This window comes from Nerophis ophidion, linkage group LG28 (assembly GCF_033978795.1).
Source record: "Nerophis ophidion isolate RoL-2023_Sa linkage group LG28, RoL_Noph_v1.0, whole genome shotgun sequence".
NCBI classification, from domain to species: domain Eukaryota; kingdom Metazoa; phylum Chordata; class Actinopteri; order Syngnathiformes; family Syngnathidae; genus Nerophis; species Nerophis ophidion.
In genome coordinates, this window is record NC_084638.1 from 21,132,251 (window position 1) to 21,150,552 (window position 18,302).

Here is an 18,302-nt window from a genome sequence, read left to right on the forward strand (position 1 = left end):
TCCCATCAAAAATGTGTGGCGCATTATGAAGCGTAAAATATGACAGTGGGGACCCCGGACTGTTGAACGACTGAAGCTCTACATAAAACAAGAATGGGAAAGAATTCCACTCTCAAAGCTTCAACAATTAGTTTCCTCAGTTCCCAAACATTTATTGAGTGTTGTTAAAAGAAAAGGTGATGTAACACAGTGGTGAACATGCCCTTTCCCAACTACTTTGGCACGTGTTGCACCCATGAAAATGTAAGTTAATTATTATTTGCAAAAAAGAAATAACGTTTATGAGTTGGAACATTAAATATCTTGTCTTTGTAGTGCATTCAATTTAATATGGGTTGATAAGGATTTGCAAATCATTGTTTTCCGTTTATATTTACATCTAACACAATTTCCCAACTCATATGGAAACGGGGTTTGTATATTCATGTCCATGGTATTATTATTATTAATGCACTGACTCGTGCAGACATAAACAGTGTTGTTATCGTCCATCTTGACTGACAAGTTGAGACCCCGCTGAAAGACGGAGTCCCCCTATGTTTACTTTGTTTCCTTTTAAAAGCTACTAGTCCCTCTTGTTGATGTTTCGAGAGCTGTCCGAGCAGTGTGAGAGAGTATGTCTGCTCTTTCTGCTTCTTAAATGAGTCCAATTAGCGACCGGAGTCAGGTAGAGTTGTGTTTTGTTTGAAATCCGCACACGGGACGGGTCCTCTCTTGAAGACCTGAGCCCCTGTAGGGACACGTGTTGCCTTTGAGGGCCTTTTAGGACCGAAAACCAACACCAGCGACTGTTTACGGGAATTCCACAGTGTCTGCTGGGATTGGACGGAGCGAAGACTCGTGAAAACCACCTTTTTGGCCTCGTTTCCTCCAAGTAGAACATTTTTGTGCACACTTTTGTAGCGGTATAAAAAGTTGGAAATGATAATACAATAACTATGCCACTATTCCCAGCTGCACTTTGGTCCAGTTCATTATGTTTGTTTCATCGTTCTCACCGGCTCTGACAAATAAACAGTGTTTGGCAAATTAATTACTTTTAAAAAGTAATTTCCCAAACACTCAACAAAAGCTCAGTAAAAATAAACTAAAATTAGTAACTATTTAAGTTTATTTTTACTAAAGCAAAAATTTAATTAAATTATTAACATAATTACTCTTTAATGAATGCATATAGTTACTAGGGGATGTCATTATTACATTACTTTAAACAAAAACTTCAAATATCTGGCATATGCAATTCATGAATGATTCAATCAATCATGAGATGTTTCATGAGAGCGGTGTGTGTGTATAAGTACCATTAAAAGGTAATGCCTGTCGCTAAGTGACATGTGATGTCAGTGCCTAATTAGAGTAGAATTAGCGTAGCTGTGTTTGTTAGCCCAGACTTGCAGTTTGCCGGAAGTGACAGCAGCTTTTTTTAATCTTTCAACTGGATTGTGTTAGCGCTAGATAGTATAAGAGACTGAATGTGCTTCCATGGCTGTAGTCTCCTTGTCTCCAAACCTAATATTGTAGGATTGCAAGCTTGTCACTTCAATCATTGATTTGTTGTCCTTTATAGTAGTAGTAGTGTGTAAGTGTATTACATGTTGTGTGATGTTTGCTCTGTGATATTGCCTCCTTCGATTTAATATGAAGGTTATTTTAGAGTTTAGTCCTGCATGTTGTATTCTCGATTTAAACTGATTCTCGTAATATATTAATTGGTATAATAATATAATGAAACTATTTCAAAACAGGTTACAGGTTTGCAAATCCTTTTCAACTTATATTGAATTGTCGTATTTTAGGCTTCCTAATGCGCCACACTTTCAAAGGGAGACAGGTCTAGTACCCACACTCTTTTATGACAAAGCCTCGCTGTTGTGACACGTGCAGAATGTGGCTTGGCATTGTCTTGCTGAAATATCCAGGGGCGTCCATGAAAATATGTTGCTTGGATGGCAACATATATTGCTCCAAAACCTGTATGTACCTTTCAGCATTAATGGTGCCTTCACAGATGTGTAAGTTACCCATGCCTTGGGCACTAATACACCCCCATTTCATCAAAGAGGCTGGCTTTTGAACTTTGTACCTACAACAGTCCGGATGGTTCTTTTCCTCTTTGGTCCGAAGGACGAAACGTCCATACGTTCCAAAAATAATTTGAAATGTGAACTCGTCAGACCACAAACCACTTTTCCACTTTGCATCAGTCCATCTTAGATGAGCTCGGGTTCAGCAAAGCCGGCGGCGTTTCTGGGTGTTGTTGATAAATGGCTTGGGCTTTGCATACAGATGTAGCGACGAACTGTTGTTACTGACAGTGGTTTTCTGAATTGTTCCTGAGCCCATGTGGTGATATCCTTTACACACTGATGACGGTTTTTGATGAAGTACCGCCTGAGGGATCGAAGGTCAGCGGCATTCAATGTTGGTTTTCGGGCTTATAAATCCATTTAAAAAAATTATTTAACATTTTTTGGGTAATCAATTTTTCAAACTAAAGACGGTCTGAATATTCGGATGTAAATCGTTTTTTTGTGCACCCCAAGTTTCATTTTTTTGTGGCTTTACAAAAAAAGCTCAACACCCCAAAAGGGACAATCGGTAGAAATGGATGGATGGAGGTCTCACGTGGTGACAACCTTAAAATTGTTTGACTTCAAATGGTTTGCTATAACTGAGTCCAATTCTGGGTAGCCCACCTGGGCAGGTTGACTGCCAGAAAGGGGCGGAGCCAGAAACGGTGCGGCGTATTGATTTGCGAACAGAGTCTGATGTCATAAGAAAGAAAAAAGCCGTCCTCCTTTGTTGTTTTCTTTTTTGGATTCATTGGCGTCCTACACCGTGTCGTTACGCCGCTCTGTTTATGGAGCTGATGCAGCTAACGCCATCCAAGTGAGGCCTGGTGGAAACATGGCTCGTGTTTGAAATAAACCCCGTGCGTTTCCCAGAAGCATGAAAGGAGTTTTCCATCAGTGTCTTATTTACTTCCAGAAGTCTCCATAAGTGCATGCGGAAAGCCTGCGTCTTGATAGCGTGAATATTTCCTGTGATATAGACGCTCCCACAGAGCAGACAGACATGAGTACACGTGGCGTTGCCAAGGAGACCAACGTGGCTGCTGGCGCATGTTGTTGACGTCCTAGCGTGATGGCGCTGCGCTGCGTGTGGACTAAGACTGATGATTGATGGTCCATTTCACATGGCGTGCCCGTGTGGTTTGGATAGAGAGATTAAGTTCGCGTGAGAAGGCATCTGACAAAGGAAAGTGGAAAGGTAATTGGAGGATAGGAGTGGAAGAGAGTTCCTGAGCTAAACTTTTAAAACAGGCGTTTCCAAAATGCGGCCCACGGGCTTTGAGCGTGACAGTCACACAATTTAAAGGGGAACATTATCACAATTTCAGAAGGGTTAAAACCAATAAAAATCAGTTCCCAGTGGCTTATTTTATTTTTTGAAGCTTTAAAGTGCCTAATTTTCGCTATCTGTGAAGCCATCGTCCATTTTCCTGTGACGTCATCAAGTGATGCCAATACAAACAAATGGCGGATAGCACAGCAAGATATAGCGACATTAGCTCGGATTCAGACTCGGATTTCAGCGGCTTAAGCAATTCAACAGATTACGCATGTATTGAAACGGATGGTTGGAGTATGGAGGCAGATCGCGAAAACGAAATTGACGAAGAAACTGAAGCTATTGGGCGAATAGCTATTGACGCTATTCGGCCATGTTTGCCTTAGCATCGCCGGTAAAATGTGCAGACCAACGATCGGAAGTTTCGCATGTTGTGACACTGGATCAACTTAAATCCACCGATTGGTAAGTGTTTGTTTGGTATTAAATGCGGGTGGAGGGAAACGCTGGATGTAGATATAGTTTCAAATGTACATACAGCTAGCCTAAATAGCATGTTGGCATCGATTAGCTGGCAGTCCTGCCGCGACCAAATATGTCTGATTAGCACATAAGTCAATAACATCAACAAAACTCACTTTTGTGATTTCGTTGACTTTATCGTTGCAAATGCATCTGCAGGTTATCCATACATCTCTGTGCCATGTCTGTCTTAGCACCGCCGGTAAAATGTGCAGACACTACGGCACATTCAATGGGGGTCTGGCGGCAGATTTCTTTGACTTTATCGTTGAAAATGCATCTGCTTTGAGTGTCCCAGGATAGCCACACAATCTTGCCATCTCTGCAGTAGCATAGCTTTCGTCTGTAAAGTGTGCGGAACAAACGACTGACCATTTCGTCGGCTTTCCCCACACCCTCGTGTTTTGAACACATTTCGTCCAATTTCTTGCCACTTTAGCATCTTTGGGCCAGTGGTGCAACTTGAATCCCTCCCTGTTAGTGTTGTTACACCCTCCGATAACACACCGACGAGGCATGATGTGTCCAAGGTACGGAAAATAGTCGAAAAAACGGAAAATAACAGAGCTGAGACGCGGTGTTTGTAATGTGTTTGAGAAAATGAAAATGGCTGCTTTTTTTTACCTAGGTGACGTCACGTTCTGACTTCATCACCTCCAGAGCGATAAACAGAAAGGCGTTTAATTCGCCAAAATTCACTCACTTAGCGTTCGGAAATCGTTTAGTAAAATATATGGTCTTTTTTCTGCAACATCAAGGTATATATTGACGCTTACATAGGTCTGGTGATAATGTTCCCCTTTAACCCACTCTCACGCCACACTTGACATTTCTCACGCTAATATTTCCCCATTCACATTTTTGGTATTGCTTTTTTCCAATGTCAATAAACTTTGTAAGTGAGGGATTTTTCTAATCACTGCTGTGTTGGAGTTCTGATTAATATTGATGCTGTTGTTGATGTTTATTTTTTTTCGGACTACTTTTGGATTGTTTTGTGTCATGTTTGTGTGTCCTCTCAATTACTCTGTTGATTGCTATTCTGAATGTTGCTGGGCTGGGTTTGGTTTTGGAGTTGTATTATTACGGTATTACTGTGCTTATTTTGGCCACCTGCCTAGACTCACATATGAACTTGAAGTGCCATCCCATTCCTAACCCATAATGTTCAATAGATAGATAGATAGATAGTACTTTATTGATTCCTTCAGGAGAGTTCCTTCAGGAAAATAAAAATTCCAGCAGCATTGTACAGAGTTTAAATCAATTTAAAAATGTCAAAAGTAAATAATGGCCTCAGTCTGGACCCCCTCTCCAGGGTCCCATGCTAAGACCTATTTTTTTTTTATTATATTATATTTTATTTTAATCTTCTATTTTTTTCTCCCATTCCCCCAACTGGTTTACCTGTATCTCACCTTTTTTGTAAGGGGCGCTGGAAGCCGGCAGACCCGTCAGCGATCCTGTTCTGTCTCCCTGTAACGTTTGTCTGATCTTGAATGGGATTGTACTGAAAATTGTAATTTTCCTGAAGGAATAAATACAGTACTATCTAATCTAATCTATCTAATGAGGTTTTAAATAGAAACAAAATAGATCAATACTAAAATAAGAATAAAAATAAAAAGCAAAAATATAACAGTAAAATAAGAATATAATAAGAGAAACTAGGCAGTAGTGACCATGTTATGAAAACGTATTGCACTGTTATTGTTTTGCATCCCCTGTCATCCTAGTACCCCCGTCCCCCTCCCCAGAGAGGAGTTGTACAGTCTAATGGCGTGTGGGACAAAGGAGTTTTTGAGTCTATTAGTCCTGCACTTGGGATGAAGCAGTCTAGCACTGGAAAGGCTCCTCTGACTACTGATAACGCTATGCAGAGGGTGACTGGCATCATCCAGGATGCTCACTAGTTTGTCCTCAGTCCTCTTCTCTGCCACCGTCACCAGTGAGTCCAGTTTCATTCCCATTGTAGAACCGGCCCACCTGATCAGTTTCTCCAGTCTGTAGCTGTCCTTCATAGATGTACTCCCCCCCCCCAGCACACTACCATGTAGAACAGAACACTGTCAACCACAGACTGGTAGTACATCCACAGGAGTTTTCTACAAATATTGAAGGAGCGCAGTCTCCTGAGGAAGTACAGCCTGCTCTGTCCTTTCTTGTACTGGTGGTCCGTGTTAACAGTCCAGTCCAGCTTATTGTCCACCCAAACCCCGAGGTACTTGAATGAGTCCACGGTCTGTACTTCAACTCCCTCGAATGAGTCCACGGTCTGTACTTCGACTCCCTCGATCACAATAGGTTGTGACCGTGGACCCGACCTCCCAAAGTCAATGACCAGCTCCTTGGTCTTTGACGAATTGAGCTGCAAGAGGTTCGTGTGACACCAGACAGCAAAGTCCCTCAACAGGTTCCGAAACTCCTCCTCTCTGCCGTCCCTGATGCACCCGACGATGGCTGTGTCATCCGCGTACTTCTGGATGTGACACAGCTCTGAGTTGTAGCAGAAGTCAGCGGTGTACAGGGTGAAGAGAAGAGGGCCCTATACCATTCCTTGCGGTGCTCCGGTGCTGCTGATCACAGTGTCAGACGTGATGTCCTTCAGTCTGACGTACTGTGGCCTGTCGGTGAGGTAGTTCGAAATCCAGGCAACCAGGCAGGGGTCCACTCGCATTCTGTCCAGCTTGTCCTGGAGGAGGCGGGGCTGGATGGTATGAAAGGCACTCGAGAAGTCCAGGAACAGGATCCTCACAGTGCCATTTCCTTTATCCAGGTGTGAGTGGGCTCGGTGCAGCAGGTAAAGGATAGCATCCTCCACACCAACGCCTTCCTGGTACGTAAACTGCAGGCTGTCCTGGGCATGTTGCACCTGTGGTCTGAGGAGGCTGAGAAAGAGCCCCTCCATTGTCTTCATTAGATGAGATATTAGGATGTCGGCCCAACTTTTGCAGCTATTACAGCTTCAACTCTTCTGTGAAGGCTGTCCTAAAGGTAGCAGAGTGTGTTTATAGGAATTTTCGACCATTTTTCCAAAAGCACATTGGTGAGGTCACACACTGACTTTGGTCAAGAAGGCTCTCAGTCTCTGTTCTAATTCATCCCAGAGGTGTTCTTTTGGGTTCAGGTCAGGACTCTGTGCAGGCCGGTCAAGTTCAGCCACACCAGACTCTGTCATCCATGTCTTAATGGGTCTTGCTTTGTGCACTAGTGCATAGACATGCTGGAAGAGGAAGGGGCCTGCTCCAAACGGTTCCCACAAGGTTGGGAGCATGGAATTGTCCAAAATGTTTTGGACATTCAAAGTTCCTTTCACTGGAACTAAGGGGCCAAGTCCAACTCCTGAAAAACAACCCCACATCATAATTCCTTCTCCACAAAATTTCACACTCGGCACAATGCAGTCCGAAATGTACCATTCTCCTGGCAACCTCCAAACCCAGATTCGTCCATCAGATTGCTAGATGGGAAAGTGTGATTCGTCACTCCAGAGAACAGGTCTCCACTGCTCTAAAGTCCAGTGGCGACGTGCTTTAGCATTGGACTTGGTGATGTAGGTCTGCGTACTGTTCGTGGGCTAATTGGAAGGTCACATGAAGTTTGGAGCTCTGTAGCAATTGACTGTGCAGAAAATCGGCGACCTCTTTGCACTATGTGTTTCAGCATCCGTTGACCCCTCACTGTCAGTTTATGTAGCCTACCACTTTGTGGCTGAGTTGCCGTTGTTCCCAAATTTTTACATTTTCCTATAATAAAGCAGACAAATGACTTTGGAATCTTTAGGAGCGAAGAAATTTCAGGACTGGATTTGTTGCCTAGGTGTTATCCTATGACAGTCCCACATTGGAAAATGACTGAGCTCCATTCTTTCAGAAATGTTTGTAGAAACAGTCTCCATGCCTAAGTGCTTGATTTTATACACCTGTGGTCGGGCCAAGTAATTAGGACACCTGATTCTGATCATTTGGATGATTGGCCTAATACTTAGTAGTTTAAGTAACTCTGATTGACTGACTGGGATAACCAATTCCAGACCTCTCCATCGATCCTTTGTGCCTTGATCTAACCAGCCACGGAAGGCACCGCGCAATCTTAACCAACCAGAAGCAACGTAAGGTGGGTCTTGGGGACCTGGACTCAGAAGTACGGCTGTCACAGGGCACAAAAGTAGAGAATATTATTTGTGTAAAAATTTGGATAAAAACTTACCGTATTTTTGGACTATAAAGCGCACTTAAAAACCTTTCATTTTCTCAAAAATCGACAGTGCGTCTTATAACCCGGTGCGTCTAATGTTAATGTACGGCATAATCCAGGTTGTGCTTACCGACCTCAAAGCTGTTTTATTTTGTCCATGGTGAAATAAGTGTGATCAGTAGATGGCAGTCACACATAAGAGATGCACCAGCAAACAACACCAAAACTTTAAATGTTCCATTGAAAATATTGAACATTACACACAGTGCTCAAAAATCTGTCGAAATGTTTTATTATGACTTCGGTAAGCTTTGAAGCCGCACCCTTTGATGGATTGTCGCCGCATTAAACATATCAGTATTACTATGGTGTGTGTATAAGGACTACTAAATGGCACCGATTAGCAGACATTATCTGGCATTTTGTTTTACAATATCAAAATATTGGTATGAGTACAAAACTAATTACACTATTTTGTCAGTAATAACCCAAATGTAATTGCAAATTAAGTTCCCTACATGCTCACGATGGGTACTTCCCGCTTTCCTTCTTTTAGGCGTGTCGCCAACCGACAGGATGAGAAACCTCAAGTCTCCGGTCAGATCCCCCATCCAGAAGCTGGGGAGTCCGATTCCTGGCTCCATGTCTGGTCTACAGATGCTGCCCCAGTGCACACGCTGCTGTAACGGCATCGTGTAAGTATCGTACATGCACACACAGGCAACATCTTGAAATGGACACAATCCGAAAAAATGTGCTCCAGGGCCCAATTGTGGCCCTTTCTGTCTATATTACAAAATTCAACTTAAACCAGGGAGTGCTCAAAAGGAAGGTAGCAATAAATAATTTGATGTTCCTGGTCCAAAATATTAAGAAAAGTATAAACGCTAATCTATAAAACACGTTACGAGCAAGTATGGTGAGGGATGGGTAACGAATCCGGATTCTGTCTGCGTAAAATCAAACATGACCACGTTTCAATGCCTTTGTTGCACATGACGTCACGTTTGGTTGAGCTAACGAGCCTCATTTTTCATGCCAACAAAGCAAGCATGCCTGATAGAAAGTGTTCAAAAGTAAGGCTCATCTTTTCAAAATGCACCTGCTTGACACAACGGAAAACAACACTAAACAACACATATCAAAACAACACACTAACACGAACCAAGACAACACATTACAAGACAATACAACACAACACAACACAGGAAAACACAAAACAAGACAAGACAACACAAGATGACAAGCTAAAACAGCACACCAACACAAGACACAACACGTCACAGAGAATAATTTCACCACACCGAGTGTGTGTGACAATTATTGGTACTTTAACTTAACGATATAACACAACAAGACAACAAAACAAGACAAGACAGCAACGCATAAAACAAGACAAAAACAAAACAAGACAACATCCATCCATCCAGTCATCCATTTTCTACCCCTTAATACAACAGAAGACAACATGTCACAAGACAACACAAGAAAACAAGACAACACAACACGCCACAAGGCAATACAAGACAACACTAGAAAACAAGAGAACACAACAACACAAGACATAACACAAGAAAAAAAGACAACACAACAATGCAAAATCAATACAACAAAACAAAACAACACAACACAACACATGACGTTATAACACAAGAAAACAAGACAAGACAAAATGTCACACGACAACACAAGAAAACAAGACAACACGTCACAAGAAAACAAGAAAACACGTCACAAATCAACACAACGCAAGATCAATACAACACAACACCAGAAAACAAGACAACACAACTCATGACATAACACAAGACAACACAAGAAAACAAAACAATACAACACAACAACAATAACCCAAGACAACACAAAAACAAGAAAACAAGACGACACAACAACACAAGACATAACACAACACAAGATCAATACAACACAACACCAGAAAACAAGACAACACAACACAAGAAAACAAAACAATACAACACAACAACAATAACCCAAGACAACACAACACAAGAAAACAAGACAACACAAGACATAACAACACAACGCAAGATCAATACAACACAACACCAGAAAACAAGACAACACAACTCATGACATAACACAAGACAACACAAGAAAACAAAACAATACAACACAACAACAATAACCCAAGACAACACAACAACACAAGACATAACACAACACCAGAAAACAGGACAACACAACACAAGAAAACAAAACAATACAACACAACAACAATAACCCAAGACAACACAACACAAGAAAACAAAAAAACACAAGACATAGCAACACAACGCAAGATCAATACAACACAACACCAGAAAACAAGACAACACAACACATGAAGTTATAACACGAGAAAACAAGACAACACAAGACAAAATGTCACAAGACAACACAACTCATGACATAACACAAGACAACACAACACAAGAAAACAAAACAATACAACACAACAACAATAACCCAAGACAACACAACACAAGAAAACAAGACAACACAAGACATAACAACACAACGCAAGATCAATACAACACAACACCAGAAAACAAGACAAAACAAAACAAGACAACACAACACATGAAGTTATAACACAAGAAAACAAGACAACACAAGACAAAATGTCAGAAGACAACACAAGAAAACATGACAAAACAACACAAGATAACACAAGACATGACATGACAACACAAGAAAACATGACAACACGTCACAAGACATCAAGAAAACACGTCACAAGACAATACAAGACAACACAACGCAAGATCAATACAACACAACACCAGAAAACAAGACAACACAACTCATGACATAACACAAGACAACACAAGAAAACAAAACAATACAACACAACAACAATAACCCAAGACAACACCAGAAAACAAGACAACACAACAACACAAGACATAACAACACAACGCAAGATCAATACAACACCAGAAAAACAAGACAAAACAAGACAACACAACACATGACATAACACAAGAAAACAAGACAACACAAGAAAACAAGACAAAACAATACAAGATAACACAAGACATGACATGACAACACAAGAAAACATGACAACACGTCACAAGACAACAAGAAAACACGTCACAAGACAATACAAGACAACACAACGCAAGATCAATACAACACAACACCAGAAAACAAGACAACACAACTCATGACATAACACAAGACAACACAAGAAAACAAAACAATACAACACAACAACAATAACGCAAGACAACACAACAACACAAGACATAACAACAAAACGCAAGATCAATACAACACAACACCAGAAAACAAGACAACACATGACGTCACAACAAAAGAAAACAAGACAATGCAATACGTCACAAGACAATACAACACAACAATACCAGACAACACAACACAAGACAATACATAACGCAAGAAAACAAGACACCACGTCACAAGACAGTACAACACAACACCAGAAAACAAGACAACACATAACACAAGAAAACAAAACGCGTCACAAGAATATACAGCAACAAAACAACACAACACAAGATAACAAGACAACAAAACAACACGTCACAAGACAATATAACAACACAACAGCACAAGACAACACTAGAAAACAAGACAACACAACACAAAACAACACTGACTGAAAAGTGCTGATTAACAAACACAATAAATACAATTGTTATTGAGCAGAGAACCACTTCCTGTTGTTACTGACACACACACACACACTTTACTTTCATTTTTCAATGCACTATTGTTTGCCCACAAAGACGTCACATGCTCACAAATATTGGGACAGCAGCTACAGGAAGTGAGAGTGTAGTCACATGACTTGATGGAAGGTTTAGACACAATTGTCAACATATTTTTTCACCAATGATGGCGACTCCACAAGACTCCAAAGTAAGGTCCAAGGATTTTCATTTTAAAAATAGGACCAAGACCACTTCAAAACAACCTTGATACTAACAATGCAAATAATCCATCCATCCATTTCCTACCGCTTATTCCCTTTTTTTGGGGTCGCGGGGGGCGCTGGCGCCTATCTCAGCTACAATCGGGCGGAAGGCGGGGTACACCCTGGACAAGTCCCCACCTCATCGCAGGGCCAACACAGATAGACAGACAACATTCACACTCACATTCACACACTAGGGCCAATTTTAGTGTTGCCAATCAACCTATCCCCAGGTGCATGTCTTTGGAAGTGGGAGGAAGCCGGAGTACCCGGAGGGAACCCACGCATTCACGGGGAGAACATGCAAACTCCACACAGACAAACGGAAAAAACTAAGATAGTTCTTAGCATCGGTTTTAGCCTGTTTACGTTTTAAATGTAATAAAATGACCTGGGTGAAGTTGGCCCCTTTTATCATTGCAAGTATTAAAATAACACTTTGTGTTGGTGTAGTCAAGCCATTTTGGTATCGTCAGACCTCTATCATTATATTTAAATATATAAGGTGGGATTTATATAATTTTTTACAAAAAAAATGCAGAAAATTTCAATATACATATGCCGGAAAATGAGCTTCAATAAATAATAATATAACCTGTCATTATTCACTATGACTGACAACATGTCACAAGACAACACAAGACAATACAACATGTCACAAGACAACACAGCACAACAAGAAAACAAGACAACACAAAACAACAACACATGACAACACAAGAAAACAAGCCAACAGAACAAGCAAGATCAATACAAAACAACACAAGACAACACACGACAAGACAACACAACAACCCAAGACATGACAACACTAGAAAACATGACAACACAACACAAGACAAAACACAAAACAACTCAGTGGGCTCGTGGTTAGAGAGTCCGCCCTGAGATCGGTAGGTTGTGAGTTCAAACCCTGGCCGAGTCATACCAAAGACTATAAAAATGGGACGCGTCACCTCCCTGCTTGGCACTCAGCATCAAAGGTTGGAATTGGGGGTTAAATCACCAAAATGATTCCCGGGCGCGGCCACCACTGCTGCCCACTGCTCCCCTCACCTCCCAGTGGGTTAACAAGGGGATGGGACGGCGTGGTGCAGTGGGAGAGTGGCCGTGCGCAACCCGAGGCTCCCTGGTTCAATCCCCACCTAGTACCAACCTCGTCATGTCCGTTGTGTCCTTCAGCAAGACACTTCACCATTGCTCACAACACAAGACACAACACAAGACATCAACACAAGACAAGACAAAACACACTAACAAGACAACGTAGCAAGACAACACAACACAACAAGACAACACTAAACAACACAAGACATAACAAAAGAAAACAAGACAGCACAAGAAGACATCAACACAAGACAACGTAGCAAGACAACACACCACAACACAACAAGACAAGACATCAACACAAGACAACTCAAGACACTAACACAAGACAAAACACAACAACACAAGGCAACACAAAAAGACAAGAGATCAACACACGACAACACTAAACAACACAACAAGACATCAACACAAGACAATACTAAACGACACAAAACACAACACAAGAAAAACAAGACAACACAACAAGACAAGACATCAACACAAGACAACACACAAGAAAACAAGACAACACTAAACAACACAACACAGGAAAACACAAAACAAGACAACAGAACGTAACCTAAGACATCAACACAAGACAAGACAACACAAGACAACAAGACAAAACACACCAACACAAGGCAACACAGCAAGACAACACAACACAATAAGACAAGACAACACAAGACAAAACACACCAACACAAGGCAACACGGCAAGACAACACAACAAGACATGAACAAAAGACAACTAAAGACATAAAAAGAAAACAAGACAAGACATCAACACAAGACAACACTAAACAACACAAGACATAACACAGGAAAACAAGAACACACAACACTAAACAACACAAGAAAACAAGACAACACATCACAAGACAATACAACACAACACAGGAAAACACAACTCAAGAAACAACAACACAAGACAACACTAAACAACACAAGACACAACACAAAAAAACAAATTCACAACAGTAAACAACACAAGACATCAACACAAGACAAGACAAAACACACTAACAAGGCAACACAACAAGACAACACTAAACAACACAACAACAAGATATAACAACAGAAAACAAGACAACACAACAAGACAAGACATCAACACAAGACAACACTAAACAACACAAGACAAAACACAAGACAAAAAACAAGACAACACAACAACAGAAAAATTCAAAATACATGTGCCAGGAAAACAAGTTTCAATAAACAATACAACCTGTCATTATTCACTATGATTATAAATCATTTAAAAGACAATTTGTATGTCTTTCAGCACAAATATAACACAAATGACTTCCAACAGGCTTTACTTTTAGGTGAAAGTTCAATCCGCTCAGGATACTTTCATCCAGAAGAAGAGAAAACAGAGTTAAAAGAAAGTTACTTAGATCAGTGGTCCTCAACCACCGGGCCGCAGAATAATTTTTTATTCATTTTTATTAAAAAAAAAAAAAAAAAAAAAAATATATATATATATATATATATATATATATATATATCCATCCATCCATCCATTTTCTACCACTCATTCCCTTTTTGGGGTCGCGGGGGGGGCGCTGGCGCCTATCTCAGCTACAATCGGGCGGAAGGCGGGGTACACCCTGGACAAGTCGCCACCTCATCGCAGGGCCAACACAGATAGACAGACAACATTCACACTCACATTCACACGCTAGGGCCAATTTAGTGTTGCCAATCAACCTATCCCCAGGTGCATGTCTTTGGAAGTGGGAGGAAGCCGGAGTACCCGGAGGGAACCCACGCATTCACGGGGAGAACATGCAAACTCCACACAGAAAGATCCCGAGTCTAGATTTGAACCCAGGACTGCAGGAACTTCGTATTGTGAGGCAGACGCACTAACCCCTCTGCCACCGTGAAGCCCATATATATATATATATATATATATATATATTATTATTATTTTATTTTTTTATTTTTATTTTTTTATTAAATCAACATAAAAAACACAATATACACTTACAATTAGTGCACCAACCACAAAAACCTCCCTTTTTCATGACAAAGGAAAAAAAAAGGAAAAAATTATTAAGCGTTGACAACACGGATACAAAAAGGTTGGGGACCACCGAGTTATATGAAAGTCAGGTGTGTGTGTGTGTGTGTGTGTGTGATGCAGGGGCACCATCGTGAAGGCGCGGGACAAACTGTACCACCCCGAGTGCTTTGTGTGCGACGACTGCGCCACCAACCTCAAGCAGAGGGGCTACTTCTTCATCGAGGACAATCTGTACTGTGAGACCCACGCCAAGGCCCGCGTGCAGCCCCCGGAGGGCTACGACGTGGTGGCCGTCTACCCCAACTCCAAGGTGGAGATCGTCTGAGGCGGCAAGGAAAGGTCAGCAAGTGTCTACTGAGTGTCCCCCTCGCCACGCGGGCACCTTCCTCACCAACCACATCTTCCCCCGGGGGGGTCGGCGCGCTAACACCCCATCGCTTCTGTCACTTTTTGTCCTGTTAGTCACCAGCGCTGTGGCTGGAATGTCGGCGTGTTGACCTTTGACCGGAGCTGAACAACTCCATATGCTCGCTCCACCTTGGCTAAAGTAAACAAACCCAAAAGGAGGGTCTCATTACGCTCCAGTCAGATTTTTCATTTCCTCCTGTGCGGGCCCACAAAAAAACCTTAATGGTAATCATATTCAGATCTGATGGCAGTGTAAACTAATCACCCTTTAAGAATGATTCCATACTTCTACACTCACATCTGTGTTTCCTCTAATAGTGGTTCATTTTGTTGACGAAAAATGTTCGTCATAGTTATCGTCAACGACCTTTTTTTCTGACTAAAGCGTGACAATAACTAAATAAAAAATAATTTACGTGGACTAAGACGATGACGAGGTGTATAGACGTATTTGTCAACGAATAAAAACGAGACGAAAATGTCTGCCAGAGACGAAATCCAATCGGAACTCATTTCGTCAAGAAGAGGCGGGAGGAGTTGGGAAGAGAACCAATCAGAGCGACGTGGTAAGGAAGTTACCTTAACGTAGTTTACAGTAGGGGTGGGCGATATCGCAAATTTGGGTATCGATTTCGATCCGATACGATACCGGCCAGTATCGGCGATACCAATACGATACCGGAAGTGTCGTCATCTGATGGAGTGGTGGGGGGGGACTTCGGGGTATCGATACTTTTGAAAAACAAATTTGTACTTTTGCCTTTATTAATTGATTATGATAATAATACAACACAGGACAACGATTTAAGTCAAAAAATAAAATATTTATTCCAAAAGTAATATCAATAGCAATAAAGTAATGCAAATAAGGTGCAAACAACTACTGAACCTGGCTTGTCGCCTCAAAACACACAAAAACTTAAGGTAAATAACCAAACTCTAGTTATTGGACAAAGTTGTAAACATGAACACAAAACAAAAGAACTGAGAAATTCAAATAAAAAAGTAATAATATCAATTACAATAAAGTAAGTAGTGCAAATAAGGTAAAAAAAAAAAAAAACCTGAACTTGGCTAGTCGCCTCACAACACACAAGAACTTAAGTAAAAAAGAAAACACTAGTTATTAAAGGGGAACATTATCACCAGACCCATGTAAGCATCAATATATACCTTGATGTTGCAGAAAAAAGACCATGTATTTTTTTAACCGATTTCCGAACTCTAAATGGGTGAATTTTGGCGAATTAAACACCTTTCTGTTTATCGCTCTTTTTGCGATGACGTCAGAATGTGACATCTCCGAGGTAACACACCCGCCATTTTCATTTTCAACACATTACAACCACCGGGTCTCAGCTCTGTTATTTGTTTTTTCGACTATTTTTTGGAACTTTGGAGACATCATGCCTCGTCGGTGTGTTGTCGGAGGGTGTAACAACACTAACAGGGAGGGATTCAAGTTGCACCACTGGCCCAAAGATGCGAAAGTGTCTGCCGCCAGACCCCCATTGAATGTGCCAGAGTGTCTCCACATTTTACCGGCGATGCTAGGGCAGACATGGCACAGAGATGTATGGATAACCTGCAGATGCATTTGCAACGATTAAGTCAACAAAATCACAAAGGTGAGTTTTGTTGATGTTGTTGACTTACGTGCTAATCAGACATATTTGGTCGCGGCATGACTGCCAGCTAATCGATGCTAACATGCTACGCTAATCGATGCTAACATGCTATTTACGCTAGCTGTTTGTACATTTGAAACTAGATACCCACATTTAATGCGAAACAAACACTTACCAATTGACGGATTTAAGTTGCTCCAGTGTCAAAAGATGCGAAAGTCCTCATCATTTGGTTCGCACATTTTACCGGCGATGCTAATAAGGCAGCCATGCTATGGGCCACTTCATTAGGTACACCCACGCTATGGCTGAATAGCGTCAATAGCTATTCGCTCAATAGCTTCAATTTCTTCTTCAATTTCGTTTTCGCTATCTGCCTCCATACTCTGACCATCTGTTTCAATACATGCGTAATCTGTTGAATCGCTTAAACCGCTGAAATCCTAGTCTGAATCTGAGCTAATGTCGCTATATCTTGCTGTGCTATCCGCCATGTTGTTTGCATTGGCAGCCCTGTATCACGTCACACGGAAATGGACAGTGGTTTCGAAGATAGCGAAAATAAGGCACTTTAGAGCTTTATTTAGGGATATTCCGGGACCGGTAAAATTTTGAAAAAAACTCCAAAAAATACAACAAGCCACTGGGAACTGATTTTTATTGTTTTTAACCCTTTTGAAATTGTGATAATGTTCCCCTTTAAACAGTTGTAAAAATGAACACAAAACAAAATAACTGAAAAATTCAAATAAAAAAGTAATAATATCAATTACAATAAAGTAAATAGTGCAAATAAGGCGAAAACAAATACTGAACTTGGCTAGTCGCCTCACAACACACAAGAACTTAAGTAAAAAAGAAAACACTAGTTATTAAACAGTTGTAAAAATGAACACAAAACAAAAAAACTGAGAAATTCTTATCGTTATTTTAGTGCAATAAAATACTTTACAGTTTACAACCAAGACATTAAGTCGCACTAGAAACGCACGTGTGTGTGTGTGCGTTTCCGAGTGAACCTCGGAGCGAATTATACATATGTGTGTGCGTGAACGCACCAAGCGTCATGTTAATTGTATTTATTTTATTTTATTTTGGGTTGAAGATGAATTTATAAAGTGTTTTTAAAT

The 18,302-nt window shown here is 41.0% G+C and overlaps 1 protein-coding gene across 3 annotated transcripts in view; it reads left to right on the top strand.

Annotated features, from left to right (window-relative positions):
- The window catches only part of pdlim4 (PDZ and LIM domain 4), a 182,917-nt gene that overhangs the window by 159,209 nt on the left and 5,406 nt on the right, over nucleotides 1-18,302 (top strand). For 2 of the 3 annotated variants that reach the window (XM_061890583.1, XM_061890581.1), the window contains exons 6-7: nucleotides 8,627-8,765; nucleotides 15,257-18,302. The exon at nucleotides 15,257-18,302 is cut by the window's right edge and continues 2,511 nt beyond it. In XM_061890583.1, the coding sequence (XP_061746567.1) occupies nucleotides 8,627-8,765; nucleotides 15,257-15,461 (344 nt within the window). In that variant the 3' untranslated portion in view covers nucleotides 15,462-18,302. The remainder of the gene's footprint in view (nucleotides 1-8,626; nucleotides 8,766-15,256) is intronic. The other variant, XM_061890582.1, reaches the window with a different exon arrangement.